This window comes from Hoplias malabaricus, chromosome 12 (assembly GCF_029633855.1).
Source record: "Hoplias malabaricus isolate fHopMal1 chromosome 12, fHopMal1.hap1, whole genome shotgun sequence".
In the NCBI taxonomy this organism is placed as follows: domain Eukaryota; kingdom Metazoa; phylum Chordata; class Actinopteri; order Characiformes; family Erythrinidae; genus Hoplias; species Hoplias malabaricus.
In genome coordinates, this window is record NC_089811.1 from 8,915,563 (window position 1) to 8,936,711 (window position 21,149).

General features: G+C 42.0%; 1 protein-coding gene across 8 annotated transcripts in view; it reads right to left on the minus strand.

The window, feature by feature from the left end:
* The window catches only part of stxbp5l (syntaxin binding protein 5L), a 122,469-nt gene that overhangs the window by 34,470 nt on the left and 66,850 nt on the right, over nucleotides 1-21,149 (minus strand). For 6 of the 8 annotated variants that reach the window (XM_066686209.1, XM_066686208.1, XM_066686211.1 and 3 more), the window contains exons 8-20: nucleotides 20,519-20,642; nucleotides 18,095-18,170; nucleotides 17,094-17,248; nucleotides 16,337-16,409; nucleotides 15,954-16,101; nucleotides 14,167-14,234; nucleotides 12,639-12,679; nucleotides 11,667-11,881; nucleotides 11,358-11,524; nucleotides 10,048-10,173; nucleotides 9,761-9,912; nucleotides 6,399-6,467; nucleotides 2,110-2,175 (exon numbers count right to left, since the gene is read on the minus strand). In XM_066686209.1, coding sequence (XP_066542306.1) covers nucleotides 2,110-2,175; nucleotides 6,399-6,467; nucleotides 9,761-9,912; nucleotides 10,048-10,173; nucleotides 11,358-11,524; nucleotides 11,667-11,881; nucleotides 12,639-12,679; nucleotides 14,167-14,234; nucleotides 15,954-16,101; nucleotides 16,337-16,409; nucleotides 17,094-17,248; nucleotides 18,095-18,170; nucleotides 20,519-20,642 — 1,480 coding nt within the window. The remainder of the gene's footprint in view (nucleotides 1-2,109; nucleotides 2,176-6,398; nucleotides 6,468-9,760; nucleotides 9,913-10,047; nucleotides 10,174-11,357; nucleotides 11,525-11,666; nucleotides 11,882-12,638; nucleotides 12,680-14,166; nucleotides 14,235-15,953; nucleotides 16,102-16,336; nucleotides 16,410-17,093; nucleotides 17,249-18,094; nucleotides 18,171-20,518; nucleotides 20,643-21,149) is intronic. The other 2 variants (XM_066686210.1, XM_066686205.1) reach the window with 1 other exon arrangement.

The following is a 21,149-nucleotide window of genomic DNA, read 5'->3' on the forward strand; positions in this document are numbered from 1 at the left end:
AGGGAACTTTAAAGTGAAGAGAATAATTACTGAGACTGAGAAAGAGAGAAAGAGTGAAACACAGAGAGAGAGAGAGCATGAGAAAGAGTCTGAGAGACACAGGGAGATAGAGAGAAGGGGAGAGAAATAAAGACACTCAGAAAAGAGAGACTGAAATACAGAATGAGTGAGAAAGCAGGAGAGAGCAAGAGAGAATGCTTGTACAACATCAAAAAATGAGAATCTGATACATGTACATTCTGCACCTAGCGTTAATCACTACCCACACCACAAGGGGGCAGCACTCCATACTCCACACTGCATTTGTAATCCATACAACAACCTAGAACAGGGGTCACAAATTAACGGGCCATGGTCCAGGTCCGAACCCTGATGCTGTCCTAGTATCTGGACTCTTCTATTAATTACGGTTCAGGTTTAGAGCTCTAGGAAACTCACAGTTTCACTAATCACATGCATATTACATGTGAGGCTACTCAGCCAATCGGATCTGTGAATTAAGATGAGCACTGTGACTCAAATGAGTGACACACACAGTTCGGGACTGTCCCGGGGCCAGTAAAAATAGCCCAAGGGACGTGATAAAAGCTTTGGGGCACTTTCAGGACGAATAGCAGGGAATAATTACTAGTTTAAAAATTCTCATAATACTGAACATGGATTCTGTTTACAGAAAAAGTCCCATCTTTCAGCATAAATCAGCTTGCTGTTAACAGATAAAGTTCTGCCTTTCAGCAATAAGAGCCAATCAGATTGCTAATTATGGAAAAGGAGTAAAGTCAACTGCAACTACAAAAGTTATTAGGGACTTTTGTCTGCACCACACTTGTTTAAACCCTACTGCACCCGTGTGGTCGACCCACTCTATGGAGCATAAACCCGCTCATTCAGGGGCAGCAGGGTTACTCTTTAAAGAGAAACATGTGGTTAGTTATGTTCTGGTGGCAGTAACGACTTTGTTAGCCACATTTTAGTGGCAACAGTGACTGATCACTCCTTTAATAAAAAGCTAGGAGGTGTTTTTAAAACAACTCTGAGACGGGAAACAGGAACAGCTGCTCAACCACTTCACCCTCTCATTCATAATTCATCCTCTCATGCCCAGGGCTACTTCCCAAAGTACACGTCTGAAAGCGGGACCCAAAATGAAACACAAAAATATGAAACAATATCACGGTGTGATGAAATATTCATGGAGAACGGCAGCTTTCTGCAGCGGCAGCCACCTTCAGCTTCATCTCCTGCCTAAACAACAACAACAACAACAACAACAACAACAACAACCGACATCTTCGGTTTGTTCATTTGTTCTTTAAAACCAATAAAAACATAGGACACAGCTCCTTCACTCTGAAAAATCACAACATTTTATACAGAAGGCAGTAATTTCAGCCCAGGAAACACACACACACACACACACACACACACACACACACACACACACACACAGCAGGAACTGTATTCAAGGCCACAATATTGTAGCTAAAGTATTGTAAGTTTTAGCTGCACACCATCAAATTAGGATAGAGAGACAGAGAGAAAGAGAGAGAGAGGGGGGAGTGGAAGCAAGAGAGAGATAGAGCAAGGATATAAGAGAAGAGAAAAGGTGACAGAGAGCAATAGTCTAAGAGAGAGAGCGAGAGAAAGAAAGAGAGGGTGAATGCTGAGCCTTGAGGGTTGATCTAAAGCAGCTGTGGTAACTGGGGAAGACACAGTGTGTGTTTGATGTCACTGTTCATTTCTGAAGGTGTGTACTTAAATAAAGGTTCAGTTTGAACTATAATTCTAATTGGTCTATTCAAGCTCCGCCCACAAATGCATGTTTTGTAGCCAGTTTAGACAATCTTTGGTCAGAGAAAAGGATTGACTGCACCTTTAAAAAAGCTCAGAGGAAATTAACCTGAGGCGCTCCATTGTGAATTAGTTTTAAAGTTCTCATTATTTTGAATGAGGTTTTAAACCTTTCCCAACCTAGCAACTGTTGATAGGGACACCTTTGTGGGCGGAGCATGGATCGATCCATGTGAATGTGTGAGATAAATGAACAAAGTGGGTGTGTCTGGCATGTTATTGTTAATGAGGTGGGCGGGACCGAGTGGGCGTGGTTACCTGAGGTGGGCGACTTGCTCCTCTCCAAGTCCAGAGACACCTGGTTGTCAGAGAGCTCCGTGAGGCCTGCGACAGCCAATCAGAGAGTAGGAAAGGAAAGAGAGAAAAGTGAGAAGTGATAGAGGTTAAAGACAAACAGCGTCCAAATGGGGTCAGGACCGGGGCGGCCCATGCTGCTGGGAGATGTGCTCGGGGTTATTTCTGGAGTAAGCGCTGACCACTTTGGTCAGGCACCAGGAGATTACTGTGCTTAGATATCAAAGACAATTATTATCAATATTCAAAATAATTTATCTTCTAAATAAGCACTGTGCTAGTATAAAATCAGAGTTGTTTTTGTTCTAAAAAGTAGTAGATGTGTTGTGAGTGAGTGAAGAACAAAGTGTGTTTCCAGATGTTCTCCTGAACCAACAGCACAATTGGTTTAACATAATGACATATTTATTAACCTCTAAAGCTAGGGATTGGACGATAACCTCAAATAATACTGGACTGTCATGAGGAGAGATGTGGAGAAGGTTAAACCAACACACACACACACACACACTGTCACACTCACTGGAACTTTGACTCCATAGTGAATCAAACAACATTTTCTCAGAGAACATTAGTGAAGCTGTGCCTGGTTTATATTTATAAAGAATATTTAATTAGTAGCTGATTAATGACCTCACTTTTGAGACGAATTATAGCAACAGGGCAAATTGTTTAGCGCAGTAATGCCAGTGTTGGAAAATCCCATTCATTTCTATCATAGGAAAATTCAGCTGAGACCCGGAACTCCATATATGGTCAAAACAACCACTACAGAGTGATCCACCACTTTCTATAGTGTAAGAGTGTGTATATATATATATATATATATATATATATATATATATATATATATATATAAAATCCTTCCAGAAATAGCTGAGCACATCCCCATCAAAGACACACAGGGTGTGTGTGTGTGTATACACACTCAGATCCATCATATCCACAAATATTCATCATATTATACACCATCTGCACAAATATGATGAGGCCTGCACTGCAGCCACATCCATCATTTAATGAGCTCTTTCCAGAGAGAGTGAGAGTGAGAGAGAGAGAGAGGGAGAGAGAGAGTAAGATATTTTATAGTGCTACAATCTCCTGAATGAATGCATTAATTATGCAACAACTTTATAATGTACATAGTGTATTTATAATGTATGCAGTGCAAGCCTCATTTAATCAAAAGCAGAGAGAACCAGAGAATAAAGAACCCATAAAAAGAGAACCAGATATAACAGAACGAAAGAAGCGGAGAACCAGAGTAATGAGACACTTGCGGTCAGTAACCCGAGAACTTGCGGTCAGCTCAATCAGGGTGGAGGAAACATGCTCTTAAAGGCTGAACAGTGGAGCAGGTTCCATCCCCTCATCAGAGAACCAAGACATGCCAAGAACTGTGTGGGAACAACTTACCAAAACCCCAACAGCCCCAAAGCAGTGTTCTCCCCCTGTTTAAACAGCCCTGTTCATGATGCCCATTTTCAGCGGCTGTTCCTTTAAATGATAATGAGCTGCTCGTTGTTCACCCCGACCCTGAGGACACACCAGTGAGGAACGAGGATCAGAGAGCCGTTTTTGCTCAGCCCTCTTTCTTCTAAATTCTTGGGTATTTCATTTATCCTCAGTGCTCTTATTTCTCCGTGCTCTTTGTGTCTGTTTTGCTGCGTTTAACCTCGTCTTTGCGCTCTCTCATAAACGTGGGTCCAGCGCTGTGATTGGACAGACTCAGACGAAGGGGCGGGGTGATTCTAAAGTCTCTGCACTTAATGTCAGAAGCTGAGCAGAATCACAACAGCTCATTTTATCCAGTGTTTTCTGACTTAGGCAGCACACAGAGAACTGACTTGGGGGACTTGTTTCACAGTGTGTGGGTTGGTGGGTTCCAGATTTAAACAATAATGCGAATATGCACTGAACAAGTTTTTTTTTTTTTTTACATATTATATGTCCCCTTTACATCATGGGAATGATATTTAAGGAATTTGAACGACATATTTAATGCAAATTAATGGGATACATAGTAAATATCTAATTGCTGTTTATTAAACATTGTACTCCTATGACTTAAGATGTTCCACTGCATTGCGATCTTGTTCCCACACACCCTTACGTGGTTTGCACATCTTAATTTCATATGAAGGGATGTCAGCAGGTACACAGTTCACCCGCAGTTGCTGAAAAGACCATGAGCCTTCAAGAACTCAATAAAGATATTTATTCTGGGAGTCCAGCTCTCTCGGGGCCTGCTGAGCCACGGCGCTGAGCTCTCGGAGAACAGCTGGATGTTTCCCCTCTTTGGCTTTTTCAGGTTTTATGCAAATGACCGAACCCTGATTGGTCACTTCACTAAAGCGCAGACCAAGACAAACGCTCAGAGAAGAAATGGAGCAGGAAACGACTGGATGTTCTGTCTGTAAATAAACACTTTGTAAACAAAGGAGACTTTAAATGTGCTCCTCGGAACCCCTTCCTTCCAGTCCTGGGTTGTTTATTATCACTGAGCCTGCTTCCACCTGGCATTATCATGTGTGTGATATCCAGAGTGAATCTGAGATGTGTGTGGAACTCTATGTGGATTAATGTGGTGAGTATATGACCTGATCCTTGAAAGCATCTCTTCATACCCACTCTCAGAAATAAAGGTACGGTACAGGTGCATTTAAAGGTATAGCAGTGGTGTTAAAGTCCAGTTGTGTTCCTTACATTCTCTTCTCCAGAAGGAGAGGGGGATATCTGTAATCTTTCATTAAAGAACTGTGAAAAACTTAAAAAGCAAGCAATGTCTCAGAGATCAAAGGTGGCATATGAAATCATTAAAATGTAAAAATCTAACTATTAAAGGCAATGTTGGAAACTTTACTTTATACACTTTTTTGTACACAATGTTTCCTTTCCATTTGCTGCCCTGTGATCTCTTTGTGCTGGAAAAAGTTCCAGTGCTTGTACACAGCCCTGGCTCTGTAAATGGGAAACAAACTAAGTTTCTTAAGGGTTTGAACTGCCTCAAGCATCTCTCTCTCTCTCTCTCTCTCTCTCTCTCTCTCTCTTTCTTTCTTTCTTTCTTTCTCTCTCACTCTCTCTCTCTCTCCCTATCTTTCCGAGATGAGCCGAGAAGGACTCTAAATGTTGAAATGTTTGGAAAGAGATGAGGATATTGCTCTATTACATAAAAAAGGGTTATTTGACAGATATTTGACTGATTTTATAGAAGAACCACTTTGGGTTCCACAAAGAACCATGTTTGTTGAAAAGATGTGTGTAGGTGAAGGACCTTATAAAGGTTTAAAATCCCACCCATCGATCTTAAGGTTCTTCAGCCATTTAAACAGCAAGAATGGTTCTTTATGGAACCAAAAATGGTTCTTCTATGGTATTGTTCAAATAACCTTTTGAAGCACCTTTATTTTTTGCTGTTTCAGATGTATTACTTAAATTAAGGTGACCCTGACTGCAAACGAAACAAAGAGCAAAAGTGCTACAAAACTAAACAGCTCAATTTACAAATGAGTTTCTGTGGGAATTCAAACAGTGAATAATAACTTACAGAGGAGTTACCCTTCTTACTAAAACACACCATTCCACCTTAAAAGATGTGGCGCTTCTGAATGAACACAAATGAGACAGGGCAGTTTGTTTTGCTGTGAGAACAGTAGATCTCCAGAATCATTTACATTACATTTGATGTTCCCTAGCTAAAGCATAGTGTACCAGTCTATACCGTGACAGATTTTGAGAGTGCAGTGTGTAAACAGGCTCACTGATCTGTTCCCAAGCGGACCAGGGGATCCAGGACCAGATACTGGATTCAAATATGGGAACTGTTCTAGTGACTTGCTGTAATTAACCATTTTAAAGACATTTTTAAGGTGTCCATTTTACAGAACATGTAGAAACACACGAACCCTCTCAGACCAGTTTTCCAGACCACCAAACTAAACCTGACCACATGGGAGATACTGGACTTAGTGTCCTCTTAAAAACAAAGGTGGCAAAAAAAGAGTTTTTTGGTACCATAGAAACATGGTTCTCAATCTTGGTCTGGTATGCTGTCCTAGCTCCCCTGTTTTAGCACACCAAGCATCCCACAGGACGGGATATAACACATGTCTGAAAGGGTTAACACTATTAAGACTGTAAACAAAGTCCTTGACTGATCAACATCCAAGCATTTCCATAAGCCCAGCCCCACCGTCGACCGACATAGGCGCCGCCCACCCGCCCCATAGCACCTCCCCAGAGGCGGGACTTACTCTGGTAGGAGGTACGGATCCTTTTCTTTGAATCGGAATAAAAGTTAGACAGGCCACGCATGCAAACGTCTGCAAGAGCGCAACCATGCCCAAGCACCAGAGAGAGAGAGAGAGAGAGAGAGAGAGAGAAAGAGAGAGAAGGGGAGTGTGACTGCAATGCAGGACTAATTCAGTGTTCAGTGGTCAGTGAGAGGTTGAGGGAGGAGAAAAAGAAAGGATCAGGAAAAAGAAAGAGTGGTAAAAGGTAACTTCATTCACCATTTAAGATGGATCACAGACACTAAAATGTCATCAATGCATCAATTAAATCAATTAAATTTAAGGTGGATGTTAGGAAGAATGGGACCAGAATGTAACTGATGCAGCATTTAATGTGGATCACACACACTAGAAGGTAATACATGCACCATTTAAGGTGGATCTAAAGAACCTTAATGTAACCGCTGCAGGATTTTTAGGTGGTTCACAGGCATTAGAATTGATCTAATTCAGTTTAATGTGGATCACAAACACTAGAATGAAAATGATGCACCATTTAATGTGGATCACAGACACCAGAAGGTCATTAATTCACCATTTAAGGTGAATCAGAAGCACCTTAATGTAAGCGCTGCAGCTTTTAATGTGGATCACAGGCATTAGAACACATCTAATTCACCATCTAAAGTAGATCACAAACACTAGAATGTAATTAAAGCACAATTTAAGGTGCATTTTATGCAGCAGAATGTAAATGGCTGAACCATTTAAGGTGGATTAGAGGCACCAGAATGTAAATGGCTGAACCATTTAAGGTGGATTAGAGGCACCAGAATGTAAAGGCTGGACAATTTAATATGGATTACAGACACTAGCATATAATTAAACCACTATTTAATGCAGATTTTAGGCAGCAGAATGTAATGGCTGCTTCATTAACGGTGGATAAGTGGCACCAGAATGAAACTGGGGTACCATTTAAGGTGGACTGTATCTAATTCATATTTAAGGTGGACTGTATCTAATTCACATTTAAGGTGGACTGTATCTAATTCACATTTAAGGTGGACTGTATCTAATACACATTTAAGGTGGACTGTATCTAATACACATTTAAGGCGGACTGTATCTAATTCACATTTAAGGTGGACTATATCTAATTCACATTTAAGGCGGACTGTATCTAATACACATTTAAGGTGGACTGTATCTAATTCACATTTAAGGTGGGCTGTATCTAACTCACATTTAAGGTGGACTGTATCTAATTCACATTTAAGGTGGACTGTATCTAACTCACATTTAAGGTGGACTGTATCTAATTCACATTTAAAGTGGACTGTATCTAATACACATTTAAGGTGGAATGTATCTAATACACATTTAAGATGGACTGTATCTAATACACATTTAAGGTGGACTGTATCTAATTCACATTTAAGGTGGAATATGGAAAATAAAAAATATGAACCACAGATGTGTACTATACATATATAATTCTAAAAGTATGACATACATATAATGAAAAAAATAAGAATCGTGGTGAATATGTGATCATTGCCTGGGGTTAAGAGTATGAGAGTATAAGAGTAACAGTTCTAAAATGTAATAGTAAAATATTAAATATAGCAATTCTAAAACACTGATGTAGTAAACAATGAGCATACATGTCTAAAAAGTGATGCTGATATGATACAATAACATCAGTGGAAAACGTATATGCATAAAATCATGTGAAAATATCAGACTGTGAATGTGATAAATGTTATTTCTGGTGAAACATATATAGGACGTATAGGGTCTCTGATGCCAAGCACTGAATAAGCGTGAGTGAGTACGGCCACATTGTGGAGAGTTTTAATATAAACACGAGTGAGTATGTGAAAAGTGATTTAGGAACCAGTTTCACATCTAAAAATATGCAATAAATGCGTTGGAGGTTGATGTGAAGAATGGAACATAAATATCACAGAAAATATAATCATCAATGGGATAAATATCAACAAAGTAATGTATGAGTATGTTTCTAAAGAACAGTGATGAGTAAAAGTTATGAAAGGATTATGAAATGTAAACATTGCAGAATTATTTATCAGTATCAGTCAGGTTTGTGTTTGTAGACAAAGAGTGTGTGTGATGCGTGTATGCGTATGAGAGAGAGAGAGAGAGATAGGGTGGGTAGGGAAAAGAATAATAGGGGAGTGTAAGTAGCAGTCTGTGTGTGTGTGTGGGGGGGGTGTGCGTGTGTGTCAGATTGCGTGCTGAAGAGACAGAGATGTCAAAACGGAGAACATGCAGAGGACGCAGAAGCGTAAATGCAGCCTGTCTCATGCACTCAAAAAGAGAGAGACAGAAAAAAAGAGAGAGTGTGTAAATTGTGTGGGCGTGCGACAGAGAGAGAGAGAGAGAGAGACAGTGCGAGCGAGAGAAGATTGACAGGAGGCAGAAAGAGCAAAACTGAAGTGACAGTGTGAGAGTCACTACATATGTCTGCAACTGATGGACTGTGTGTGTATTGTGTGTGTGTTTGTGTGTGTTAGGGGTCTGGAAACCACACCAATGGTAGTGGTAACATTAAGCGTTGTTTACTCATCATGTATTGGCATGTTGTTGTTGTTTGGGACTGAACACAGCTCCGTCATCAGTTCAGACAGATCAGTAGAGTTTGTTCCTTCCTTGTTGCAGTGTCCGGCTCTTGCTGGACTTTTATGTCGGCCACTGAGCATTTGAACCTCTTCAAAAGACCTTGGTGTAATTTTAAAAGCTGCTGTTGAGAGTTGAATAAAAACAAATGTGATCTCTGCTGCAGCTGGAGATTTTACAGATGGAGAGTTAGTGCTGATCGTCTGCGTTGTGTGGCGTAGAGTGACGACTCTCTCTGGACATTCAGAGCTCTGCAAGGTTTATACATCACGAGTAGTCCCTACTCGGCTCACACGAGTGAAAGTGAAGTAGAGTGGAGTAGGGACCATGCAGTGGAAAAGCACCTTTAGTTATGGCTCTCCAACTCATCCCAAAGTATTGGATGGAGCTCCATCTCTCAGAGAACACAGATCCATGGCTCCAGAGCCGAGTGGTGAGGGGGCTTTATTCAGCTCTTGTGGATTTAGAGGGTCTCATTTCATTTCATGTTTTTCTGTGGAGATTACACACATTGTGTGCACCGCTGAAATGCTTACACTCTCTAATTATGAGGGGTGTCCAAATACCTATAGACGAGTAGTAGTAGTGTAGTGTAGCTGCTGTTTAAATACTATGTATCGTGTCAGGATATGACAGTGTGAGGTTGGGTTTAGGCTTTAGTTTCATGCCCACACACACTTCTGTGGTGTAGGTACATGTGAGTATGGTATGTGTGTGTGTGTGTGTGTGTGTGTGTATACCTGACGTGGACTGGCGTGTCTTGCGTGGCGAGCGTGTAAGACGCTGGAAGGGATCAGCCGAGCCGTAAAGCTCCACAGTGCTCATACACAAGATCACTGTCTTCTGCAGGTAATCCACTACCGCCAGACCATTACAGTTACCTAGAGCCAAACTACACACACACACACACACACACACAGAAACTATAGTCTTAAATGATAAGGTTTCAATGTTCTAAGTTATCTATAGAACCCTGTGGTATCAGCGAGATACTAATGGGAGGTGCCTGGATGGAAGGTCTACTCACAGTCCGTAGGCGGAATTTAAATCCAGGCTGGTGATTTGCTGAGGTGGCTCTCCGTCGACCCACAGCAGCTGCACCACCAGATCAGCCTGGTACCCGGGAGGCATCCGAATCACTCTGTCTTTTACCCTGAGAGGAAAACAGACATCAGACACATTCCGAAAGAATTCCTATCAAATGCTGTATGAATGCTGTATGAAGGCCATATGAATGCTCTATGAAGAACATATGAAGGCTGTATGAAGGCTGTATGAAAGCCGTATGAAAGCCGTATGAAGGCTGTATGAAGGCCGTATGAAAGCTGTATGAAAGCTGTATGAATGCTTTATGAAGGCCGTATGAAGGCCGTATGAAAGCTGTATGAAAGCTGTATGAAAGCTGTATGAATGCTGTATGAAAGCTGTATGAAGGCCATATGAATGCTCTATGAAGAACATATGAAGGCTGTATGAATGCTGTATGAAAGCCGTATGAAAGCCGTATGAAGGCTGTATGAAGGCCGTATGAAAGCTGTATGAATGCTGTATGAAAGCTGTATGAAAGCCATATGAAAGCCGTATGAAGGCTGTATGAAGGCTGTATGAAGGCTGTATGAAAGCCGTATGAAAGCCGTATGAAGGCTGTATGAAGGCCGTATGAAAGCTGTATGAATGCTGTATAAAAGCTGTATGAATGCTGTATGAAAGCTGTATGAAAGCTGTATGAATGCTCTATGAAGAACATATGAAGGCTGTATGAATGCTGTATGAAAGCCGTATGAAAGCCGTATGAAGGCTGTATGAAGGCCGTATGAAAGCTGTATGAATGCTGTATGAAAGCTGTATGAAAGCCGTATGAAAGCCGTATGAAGGCTGTATGAAGGCCGTATGAAAGCTGTATGAATGCTGTATGAAAGCTGTATGAAAGCCGTATGAAAGCCGTATGAAGGCTGTATGAAAGCCGTATGAAAGCCGTATGAAGGCTGTATGAAGGCCGTATGAATGCTGTATGAAAGCTGTATGAATGCTGTATGAAAGCTGTATGAAGGCCATATGAATGCTCTATGAAGAACATATGAAGGCTGTATGAATGCTGTATGAAAGCCGTATGAAAGCCGTATGAAGGCTGTATGAAGGCCGTATGAAAGCTGTATGAATGCTGTATGAAAGCTGTATGAATGCTGTATGAAGGCCGTATGAAAGCCGTATGAAGGCCGTATGAAGGCCATATAAATACTGTATGAATGCTGTATGAAGGCTGTATGAATGCTGTATGAAGGCCGTATGAAGGCCATATAAATACTGTATGAATGCTGTATGAAAGCTGTATGAGACCTGAGGCAGGGGACACTGTCCCTGGCGCTGTCCGGTGTGTTGCTGCGGGGGCTCGGAGGCTGTGGCTGAGGAGAGTGACCACCGGCGTCTGAACCACACAGTGTGTTATCTGTGTCCGACGGAGAAATCACATCCTCCATCTCACACTGCAGACGCACCTCCAGAGACTAGACACACACACACAAACACACACACACTTTTAAGTGAAGCTACAGACACTAGGAGATGTAATACCCCTCATTTCAGAAAAAGAAATGCTGGATGAGAAGGTGTCGAGATATTTTTGTCCACATAAAGTTCTCCACTGACCGTGATGGTGGTGTTGGCGTCGTGTTTGCTGAAGCGATAAAGGATGAGGTGGGCACTGATGCCCACCACGCAGAAGACACGGCTCTGCGGACACCAGCTGACCATCTGCACCGCATAGGGGTCTTCTTCTACCAGCTCAGCCCCACGGACCCCCTCCACCTTCGGCTTCTCAAACACCTTCGACGTCTTCAGCTTGTACAGCATCTGCAGTGTTACTGAAAAAGGGGTGGGGCTTATAAACACTGCACATGTTGAGTGTAATATTGGCTGTGTCCCAATTGCACACTTAATTTGAATTCTAACTAGTGTTTGTGTGCTTAGTGTGTAGTGTAGTGACAAGTGTGAAAGCTGAGTTTACTAGAAATCCACATTGCACACTTAGAACCAGTGGATTTTTAAGTACGGCAATGATGGACACCTCCCATTCTCACATAGTGCACTTCAAAGATTATAAAACTAATACTACTACACTCAGACAGTGCTCTATATGTTAGACAAAGGGACGTGAAGCTTATATCAAATACTAACTATATTCAGCTATTTTAGAACAGAAACAGCTGATTTATGACCTACACTGTGCACTACGTGTGTGGAGAGAGACATTTGAGTTGCAACTGCAGATTGGCATGACGTGCGATGTCCTAGCAACATTTCATCACATCCTGTTAGTAAGAAACAGTGTAGCTGTTACTGTAAATTAAAAATACCTATGGTCTCCACTGACCACAAAGGAGCACTTGCAGTTGTAAAATTCTGTAAAAATCTGTTGCTCTGCATTATTTTTGGTGGCTTTAATGTTCTGGCTGAATGGACAGTGATAGACAGCGGTGGACAATGATGGACAGTGGAGACAAGGCTGATGAAAGACAGATCTTTTCTTGTGAGTTTTAAAGGCCCGGTCTGAGGTGTAAGTGCAGGGTTTGTGGACAGAGGGAAGACACAGTGGACGCTTTAAAGGTGTGAAGCACTTACTGGCCGTGGCGTCCCAAAACTTTATCGATCCGTCAGCGTGTCTGAACAAAGGAGAAGAAAGAGGAAGGACAAAGAGTGAGAGAACGAGTGCAAGTGTGTGTGTGAAGAGAGACAGAGAGAGAGAGAGACAGAGAGAGATTGAGAGAAAGATAGATAGAGAGAGGCAGACAGAAAGACTGAGAGAGACAGAAAGACAGATAGAGAAGGAGAGAGTAAGAGAAAGAAATACAAAGAGAGATAGACAGAGAAAGAGAGAGACAGAGAAAAAGAGATAGACAGTGAGAGACAGACAGAGAGAGACAAGGGAGAGCATGAGAGAGACAGAGCGCTAGAGAGGTAGACAGATAGAGAAAGCAAGGGACAGAGAGAGAGACAGACAGAGATAGAGAGAGAGAATGAGAGAGACAAAGAAAGGGAAAGAATGAAAAGACAGAGAGCAGTGTGTATCACAGTCAATAACTCCCATTGAATTAAAGTTATGAATGTGATCCATTTCTCAATAAAGCAGCACCTCTGAGATTTTATTGACTCCATGAAAAAACACAAGAAATCCATAGACCGTTTGAATTGAGCTGATCCTGGGGGTTGTTGTGTGGGTGTGTGTGTGTGGGTGTGTGCAGTTAGTCTCACACTAGTGAGGACATTTTTGTCCTTGTTAACCCATAGTGGACGCCATCATTGGATTACATGATGTTATTGATCAGTGCTGTCAAAGTAACACAGCACCACTTTAACTCATCCTTGCTCTCCACTGTTGGAAGCCTCTTGTGAACCCTGTGTTCATTCATTCATCCATTCATTTTCTGTAACAGCTTCATCATCAAGAGTGTGATTCTATTTAAAAAAATTATATATCCATGCAAACACCAACCAATCATCATCCCTCACTAAACCCATGGTCTTTGCCCATTTCTCCAGCAGGGGGAGTCAGAACTCATGATGGAACTAAACTGCTGCTGGTTCCCGCTTCTGCACACGCTCTGTAGGGTTTGTGTGGATCAATCTGTATCGGTTATAGTTAAGAAACTACTGGATGTTATGGGAGGATTGTTATGTGGGCGGTTCCTAAATCGGGAACTTGTGTCTGATTGGTTCTGCTAGACGTTATGGGAGGAGTCAGGGGTTGGTCCATAAACCAGAAGCTTGTGTGTGATTGGCTGTAGACGTTACTCTTCTGCAGATTCTCTCCTGATGGCAGGGCTTGTGTGGACTGATCTATCGTAGATTGTCTCCTCAGATTCCCCTGTGCTGTTTCTTGCCATCGGAATCACTCCGAGTAACCACTGTGAGGGGTGTTTGTGAATGAGGGTCTTCCTTACAGTCTTCTAGGGGTTTATCTGTGTCTCTGTCCCCCCCACACCACCCCACCCCCCAAAAAAAACAACAGTGTGATGTGGTTGGTTTGTGACCACATCACAAACACATCTGTCCCTGCTGCTGTACAGCATCTTATTAAGCAGTTGGTCATGAAATTATGTTCTGAAACTGACAATAGCTTAAAACCCCCACTGTTTTACTTTACACCCACCCTGTGATAATGATCTCAGGATACGTCTGAGAGCCGACTGTCCACGTCCCTCCGCTCACAGGCCACTCCTGAGAAACAAAAACAAACAAATTACACACAAATTACACACCTTCCCCGCTGTGGAGACACAAACACAGTCACACAGCGCAATTACATCTCCACCGACAGACCACACACAAACACACACACACACACACACTGACTCTTCTCTGAATAAAAAACTAATTAAACATGTGGCTCTTATGTAAAAGAAACTTAATAATAGATTTTTTAATGCAGGAATTTTCCAACCGTTCCCTGTTCCTTTTTAAACAGACTGTGCTTTTAATGAGCTCCGTTCTGATTGGACAGTCCTGTACCCCTAAATGTGAAATGCCCCTGATTATATTACATTAACAATAACTAATAAAACCTAACTAATAATATCTAATACTAATACTAACTGACAAATACCAACAATAATAATAAGAAGAATAAACTATTATTACATTTATACTAACATAGCAACTCATGTGAACACAGCTAATATTAAGGCTAATGCTAAAACACTCCTCACTTTTAATTCAGGAAACGGCTCATTAATTTTTTTTCTTTTATTGAATCATTTTAAATATTTGAATAATTATAAAAAATGAGTTTCCTTTAATTGCAATATTTTAATAATTTTAAATAATTTATTGTTTTTATCATTTTTTTTCTCATAATTTAACAGCTTTTTACTGTTTTTTTATTGTCACGCCCTGGCCCTGTCCTGTCTGTTTTTCTCAGCTCTGTTATTGTTTTGTTTCTGTCTCCGCCTTAGTCCCGCCTCTGTCCAATTGTCCCCAGGTGTTCCTTGTCTGTGCTGTGTATATATGGTCCCTTTGTTTCAGTGCTGCCTTGTCGGTTCTTGTGTGTGTAGATGTGTGTTTCTGTGTTCACATGTATCTACCCCGGTTCACGGTTGTTTCCTGTCTGTCCTTGTTCAGTTCGGTTTAGTTTAGTCTTGTCTAGTCTGTATTACCCATGTTTATTTTGATTCTGTCTTTTTTTAATAAAATTCCTGGAGTGTACATCCGCCTCCCTTGTCTGTCCTGCCCAGCCGTGACAGCCTTGCTTAAAAGTAATTACAATAATAATATAATGTAATACTAACAGTACCCAAATTCACTAAAACTAGCAATCTAATAAATGCTAACACTCATTTAAGCAATACTAATACTAATCAACACTATCTCAATAATATTGATACTGAAATGAACTAATACTAGCTAATAATATCAGTAAAAGTCTGAATGCGCCGGACATATGTAGGGGTCCAGAACTAAACAGTGGACACGCATAGCCCTCTTCCACCAAAAGAACTCTGGCTCTTGAACTGTTTCCGTTGGGGTTTATTAGAACCTTGGTGCTTTTCCGTGAACCAGCCACGTTTACACCAGTGTTAGTGGAACCGAGGATAAATCACAGGGTACATCGTTAACATAGGGCTTTTGACAGTGGCAGTAAACAGAAGTGAGAAGATGGTGTAGCGTATAGACGACCTGCGAGTTTTTGTGGCATCGTTACAGACTTGTGTTTTTCTCTAAAAAGCAAATATGGATCAACTACACTGTGCGCTCTTTGTGGGTGTCACCATTGCTCCATGCTTCTGTAAGTAGACACACCTACAGATGGTGTCACGGTTTGTGCTGAAAATCCTACTATTCTGTGGTTCACGCAGCAAACAAACTTTTCAGGTTCTGGAACCTGTTTTTGTTGGTGGAAATGTGCAGAACAGTTCGTAAACCGGAATGGAGCTTCTTTACCTTGTGGCTGTAGCCCGTCTTTTTGTGCTTGGCTCCGATGGAGTAGAGCACGGGGATGATGTCCGGGGGACAGTCGGCGAAGTAAGCCGTACAAGTGACCGGGGACTCGTGGATGTCCATGGGGTAAGGGTTCTCGAAGATGGGGAAACTGGACAAAACATAAGACAGTCAGAAAGTTAGCATTAGCTATTAAACTCAGTGGGTATCTAACTATTGTGTTTACACCTTTATCGCATTCAATTTGTTCAATTTGATCCACACACACACACACACACACACACACCTGCATTGTGGGTGTTGAGAGGTGTTACTGCAGGTCAGAGAGATTGTTAAGTGTAGTGTGAACTGTGTTAGTGTGTTTGTGTGTGTGTGTGTGTACTCACGTGCTCTGTGTTAGGTCCACTACAATGAAGTCTTTCTCCAGCAGAACCACCACTGCATATGGCTCCTGGACCTCTGATACATACACACAAACACAAACACACACACACACATACACACACATACACACATACACACACATACACACATACACACACACACACAGAAGCAAAGGGTATTAATTAGGTGTTAATTAAGGCGGATATTGGAACATTTCTGTGTAGATTTAGTGGCATTTTGCCTCCAATAATGAGGTCTTACACCACTCTGGCGGATGCTGGGCATTGAGCATGGGTGAACATGGGCTCATGTGCAGCTGCTCTAGAATGTCCCACTGGGTTGGCAATGCTTTTCTAAGGAGAGTGTAAAGTTGTTCAACTGTGAAGTACCTTAACTCACTCACTGTAGGGGTGTTTACAAATCTCAGTGTCATCACCATGGAGTCTTCTCTTCCCGTTTAAATGGTGATTTAATTTTTTTTATTCTGGGAGAAGAACGAAATAGACAGGAGTTGTGCTTGTATTGCATCATGGGATTGCCTTAATGGCTGAGGAACAGTTAGAAATAGCCTTAAAATTCAGCCATATTAAGGTACATCAGTAGGCAGTGTATTTAAGGTGTCTAAGAATTGGGACAACCTACGTGTCGGGAGCACACACAGTATGATGTAAAATGCTCTTTATGTAGACAACATACTAGGTTTTGGGACAGACCCATAGTGTGTGTGTGTGTGTGTGTGTGTGTGCATATGTGTGTTACCATTGAGATATGTGGTTTCGCAGAGCACAGTGAAATCCACAATGGGGTGGTCCATTTCCAGAACTGTGATGGCTTTTCCATGCATTATGGTCAGTGTGGGCCTCCGTCCGGCTTTATCATACGACAGGCCACCAGAGAAAATCACAAACGATTCACTGAGAGAAAGAGAGAGAAGAGCTGTGTTCGAATTTTTGACTGATTAGCTCTGCCCATACTGAAGTTGTCAGGTTTGTTTTAATGCTTTCTGAATGAGAAAGAGCACGGGCCAGCCAATCAGAACAGAGATCATTTACATATATGCTGTATGTTTTTTTATAAAGCCCGAGCACATTTCCTTCAGGCATAATGATTTATGATTGAGTTTGGGGAAAAAACGACTCAAAAATTTGATGTCTGAGAAAACAACTGGAAAACGCAGGATATTGGTCGTTTAAAGACAAATGTGCCGCTTTAAACAGGAGAATAAACACAGAGACATCAGAACTGCCGCAAAACACAATCAGAAAAGCTATTAAAGCAGAGTAGCGTGAAGATCTGGAGGTCCAGCCAAGAAACAGCAGAAAAGAGGACGAGCAATCAATGGCAAAATGCTCAGATGCCTGGTTACCGAGCTGGAAACAAGAAAACAAAAACAACAGGCTTTCAGACCCCAGCGCGGGGTCTTTATCCACGTCTGAGCAGACAAATCTGCAGGAGGAGACTGAACGGTTAGAAAATAAGGTTCTCGATACATAAGTACACACATAAGCCAAGCATTCTTCACTCATTCACTGTTATCTCCATAGAGACCTGATGAGAGACTTCTCTGTCGCTACTGTAAACTCCACCTCATCATGAAAACATGCCGGGACTTCTTTCATATATATGTCATATATAAAAAATCCCAGTAATTCACCAGCTGCACTGAATTATGGGATGTGCTGTGTCATGTAGCTTTCAGAAAACAGAACCACAGCCTTGAAATCAGCACTTCTAGTGTTAAACGTCAGGTGCTCACTCACCTGTTTCTGCAGGTCTTGTACTCCACTTTAAGGATGGGTTTACACGACTCTTTCCTGCCGTCTCGCTGAGATTTACCTGAAAGTCACAGGATGTGTTATGTCCTGTATTTATCCTTCTATGAATGCCATGTGAGTGAATGTGTGTGTGTCTGTGTTGCCCTGTGAAGGACTGGCGTCCCCTCCAGGGTGTATTCTCCCTGCGCCTTGCGCCCGATGATTCCAGGTAGGCTCTGGACCCCCCGCGACCCTAAATTGGATAAGCGGTTACAGATAATGGATGGATGGATGGATGAATGCCATGTTCATCTGGCTACATAAATACACACAATACACTACATTTCCTGGGGAAGCCTCAGGCTGAGTGGATGATGAGCTTACCTGAGTGGTCGCTATGGTTTTTCAGATGGTAATGGTTGCTGAGTGTTAGCTAGTCTCCTGTACATTTGACATGTTTTCCCTGTACTCTCAGGAAAATGGTATGGAGGAGGTACATTATTGTTACTAAAGGTACAAACAGTGTAATGTACCTTTAAAGGTACAGCAGTATGATACTTAAGGTGCTGTTTTTTTAATTTTACCTGAGCGTTAGCTACTTCAGATTTTCCCCCTGTATTTTACTAGTGTTAGATATGCTAGCTCTTTTCTGTATGTTTTTTCTGCGTGTTAGCCTCTGTGTTTAGGGTGACCAGACGTCCTCTTTTACTTGGACATGTCCTCTTTTTTAGACTTAAAAAAATATCCGGGCGGAATTTCACAAACGTCCGGGATTTTCTTTTTCTAGCGCTTACATAGAACTTCAAGAAGTTTCGTTCACAAACTAGTCCCGCCCTCCCCTACTCTGATTGGTTCGATTGAGTGAGAAGGGGGCGTGGTGAAGTAGCCTAAAATCTTCTGATTGGACGGTCTGACTGTAGAGCTACCGTTATTGGTCGATAAACCTTCTCTGTAAACATTTAATTGGTCAGTCTGCACGTCAGTAGTCCTTGTTTACGTCAGGCAAAGCTCATGTACCCACACTCATCTCGAGCAGCTATGCCGAATGTAAGTTCTCGGACGAATTAAAAAAGAAACTCCCATGTTTTGTGTAGCAAATAAAGGTGTAAAGGACCTAAAGCACACACAGGTTCAGCTAAGAATACAACGGCAGCGAAGGGCGAGAGCTCATCTTTCCTCTTTGATCCATATTTGTGTGAATCATCTCCTATTGGTCGACTCGTAACAAACATTACTCCAAAATAAACCTTCAACTCTTAGAGCTATTTTATATAAAATAAATTTGATTTCTATTCTATAGCAGGTTTGATAAGGTCTTAATATAAAGATATTTGTCTTCAAACATACACACACAAACACGTTATGACCATTGGCTTTGGTCACTGTCCAAATAAACTGTCAGTGATGAGAAGCTCCACATTCATTAAATATTAGAGGATGACTCATGTATGAAGTTGGCCACAGCTCTGTGAGAGAGAAAGAGAGTGTGTGTGTGTGTGTGTGTGAAAGAGAGTCTGTGAATCTCTCCAAATGAATGAGACACCCGAGCAGTGATATTACCAGGCTGACGTCTAATTCATTTTTCCAGCCAATCAAATTCAAATTTAATGAAGACAGGAAATAAAACTACACCAAACGTGATGACACTGCGGAGGGACGCAGGCCCTGCGCTGAGGCGAGCTGTGGCTCTACGATGAATGTGAATGAAAACAGGACGAGATGTTTTAATAACACACTGCGCTTGTGTTATTGATTTTACTCAGCAGCTCAGTTCTTGTTGGGAAAGAGGGGTGGGGTGAAGTGTGACTTTCAGAGACACACTCCAAACGGAGGGTTATGATGCCTTGGAGACGCTGCGCAGCGCTCAAAGCAACCCACAGATGTCAGCATTTTCTCCTTTGAACTCTATGATCACCAGTGTATTATCTTTAATAAGTTTATTGTAGTTTCAGTGGATTATGGCTCTTTACTTCAGAACAATGAGAAAACAGCACAAGCAGTAGCTACTGTCTCTGTAGTTAGCTGTAAATTCCCAGTTCCACCTTAAATAGTGAAGCAATTACACTGCTACTGCAACATTTAAGGTGGAACTGGAAGTTCGAACAAAAATCCACAGGATGAGAACCTGAAATGAGTTCCATATCACAGAAGAGTGAGGAGAAGGGGATGATATACGATTGTGGAACTCTTCTGAAGGAGAATGAGGTCCAGAAGCTCCTCTGATATCACTGCAGACTGGTGCAGAGCTGCTATAGAGCAGCACTAGTCAATTGGGAAAGAAGCGCTGCTCTGTTTAAACTTGTGTTCTGATGATGTATCAGGGTCTTGAAGGGTTGTCCCATTTCATAGGGGGGGATATTAACCACTACACCCTGTAACTCAACTCCTAGGGGTGAGATGACACTCAAAAAGGAGGGGGTTCTCTCTCACCGTGAGGGAAGGTGATCTGGAAGGGTTTGGCTGTGTTCCTCAGGTTCCACATGGTTAGACTCCCATCAGAGTGGCTGCACATGAACTGACGCCCTTCATGATGCCAACTCACCGAGTGAATCGCCTGCAGAGAGAAAAAGAGAGAGAACAAGGAAAAGATGGATCTGATTTGATGCAGAGCTCTCTCTTTTTTCACACTTTCTCTCTATCATCGATTTACTCTTTCTCCTCCTCTCTGCCCTTATTCTCATGACTCAAATCAGATTCATATTCCAGTGATTCGTAACTCGACTCAGATTCAGTTCAGTAAGCCTATCCCAACTCCAACACCTCCAGGAAAATTCTCTCTAACATTTCCCTGCTTCGCTCCCAGAGTAAACATCATTGTCCTCTGATGAAGAGGTGATTCTGACCATTCGAGTGAGTGCCTGCCTTTATCCTTCATCCAGACGGATGATTACTGCCGTTAGAGTGTCCACTACGTGCTGGGATTACAGAGTTCGGACTCTCCCGGCATCGGGGGCCGGAGCTGGAGACCAGCCGGGATTGAAAGTCATATTCCACAACTCAATGGAAGAGCCGGATATCATTCCACACAGAAAGGGCTCGATAAACTGAGGGGAATCCGTAT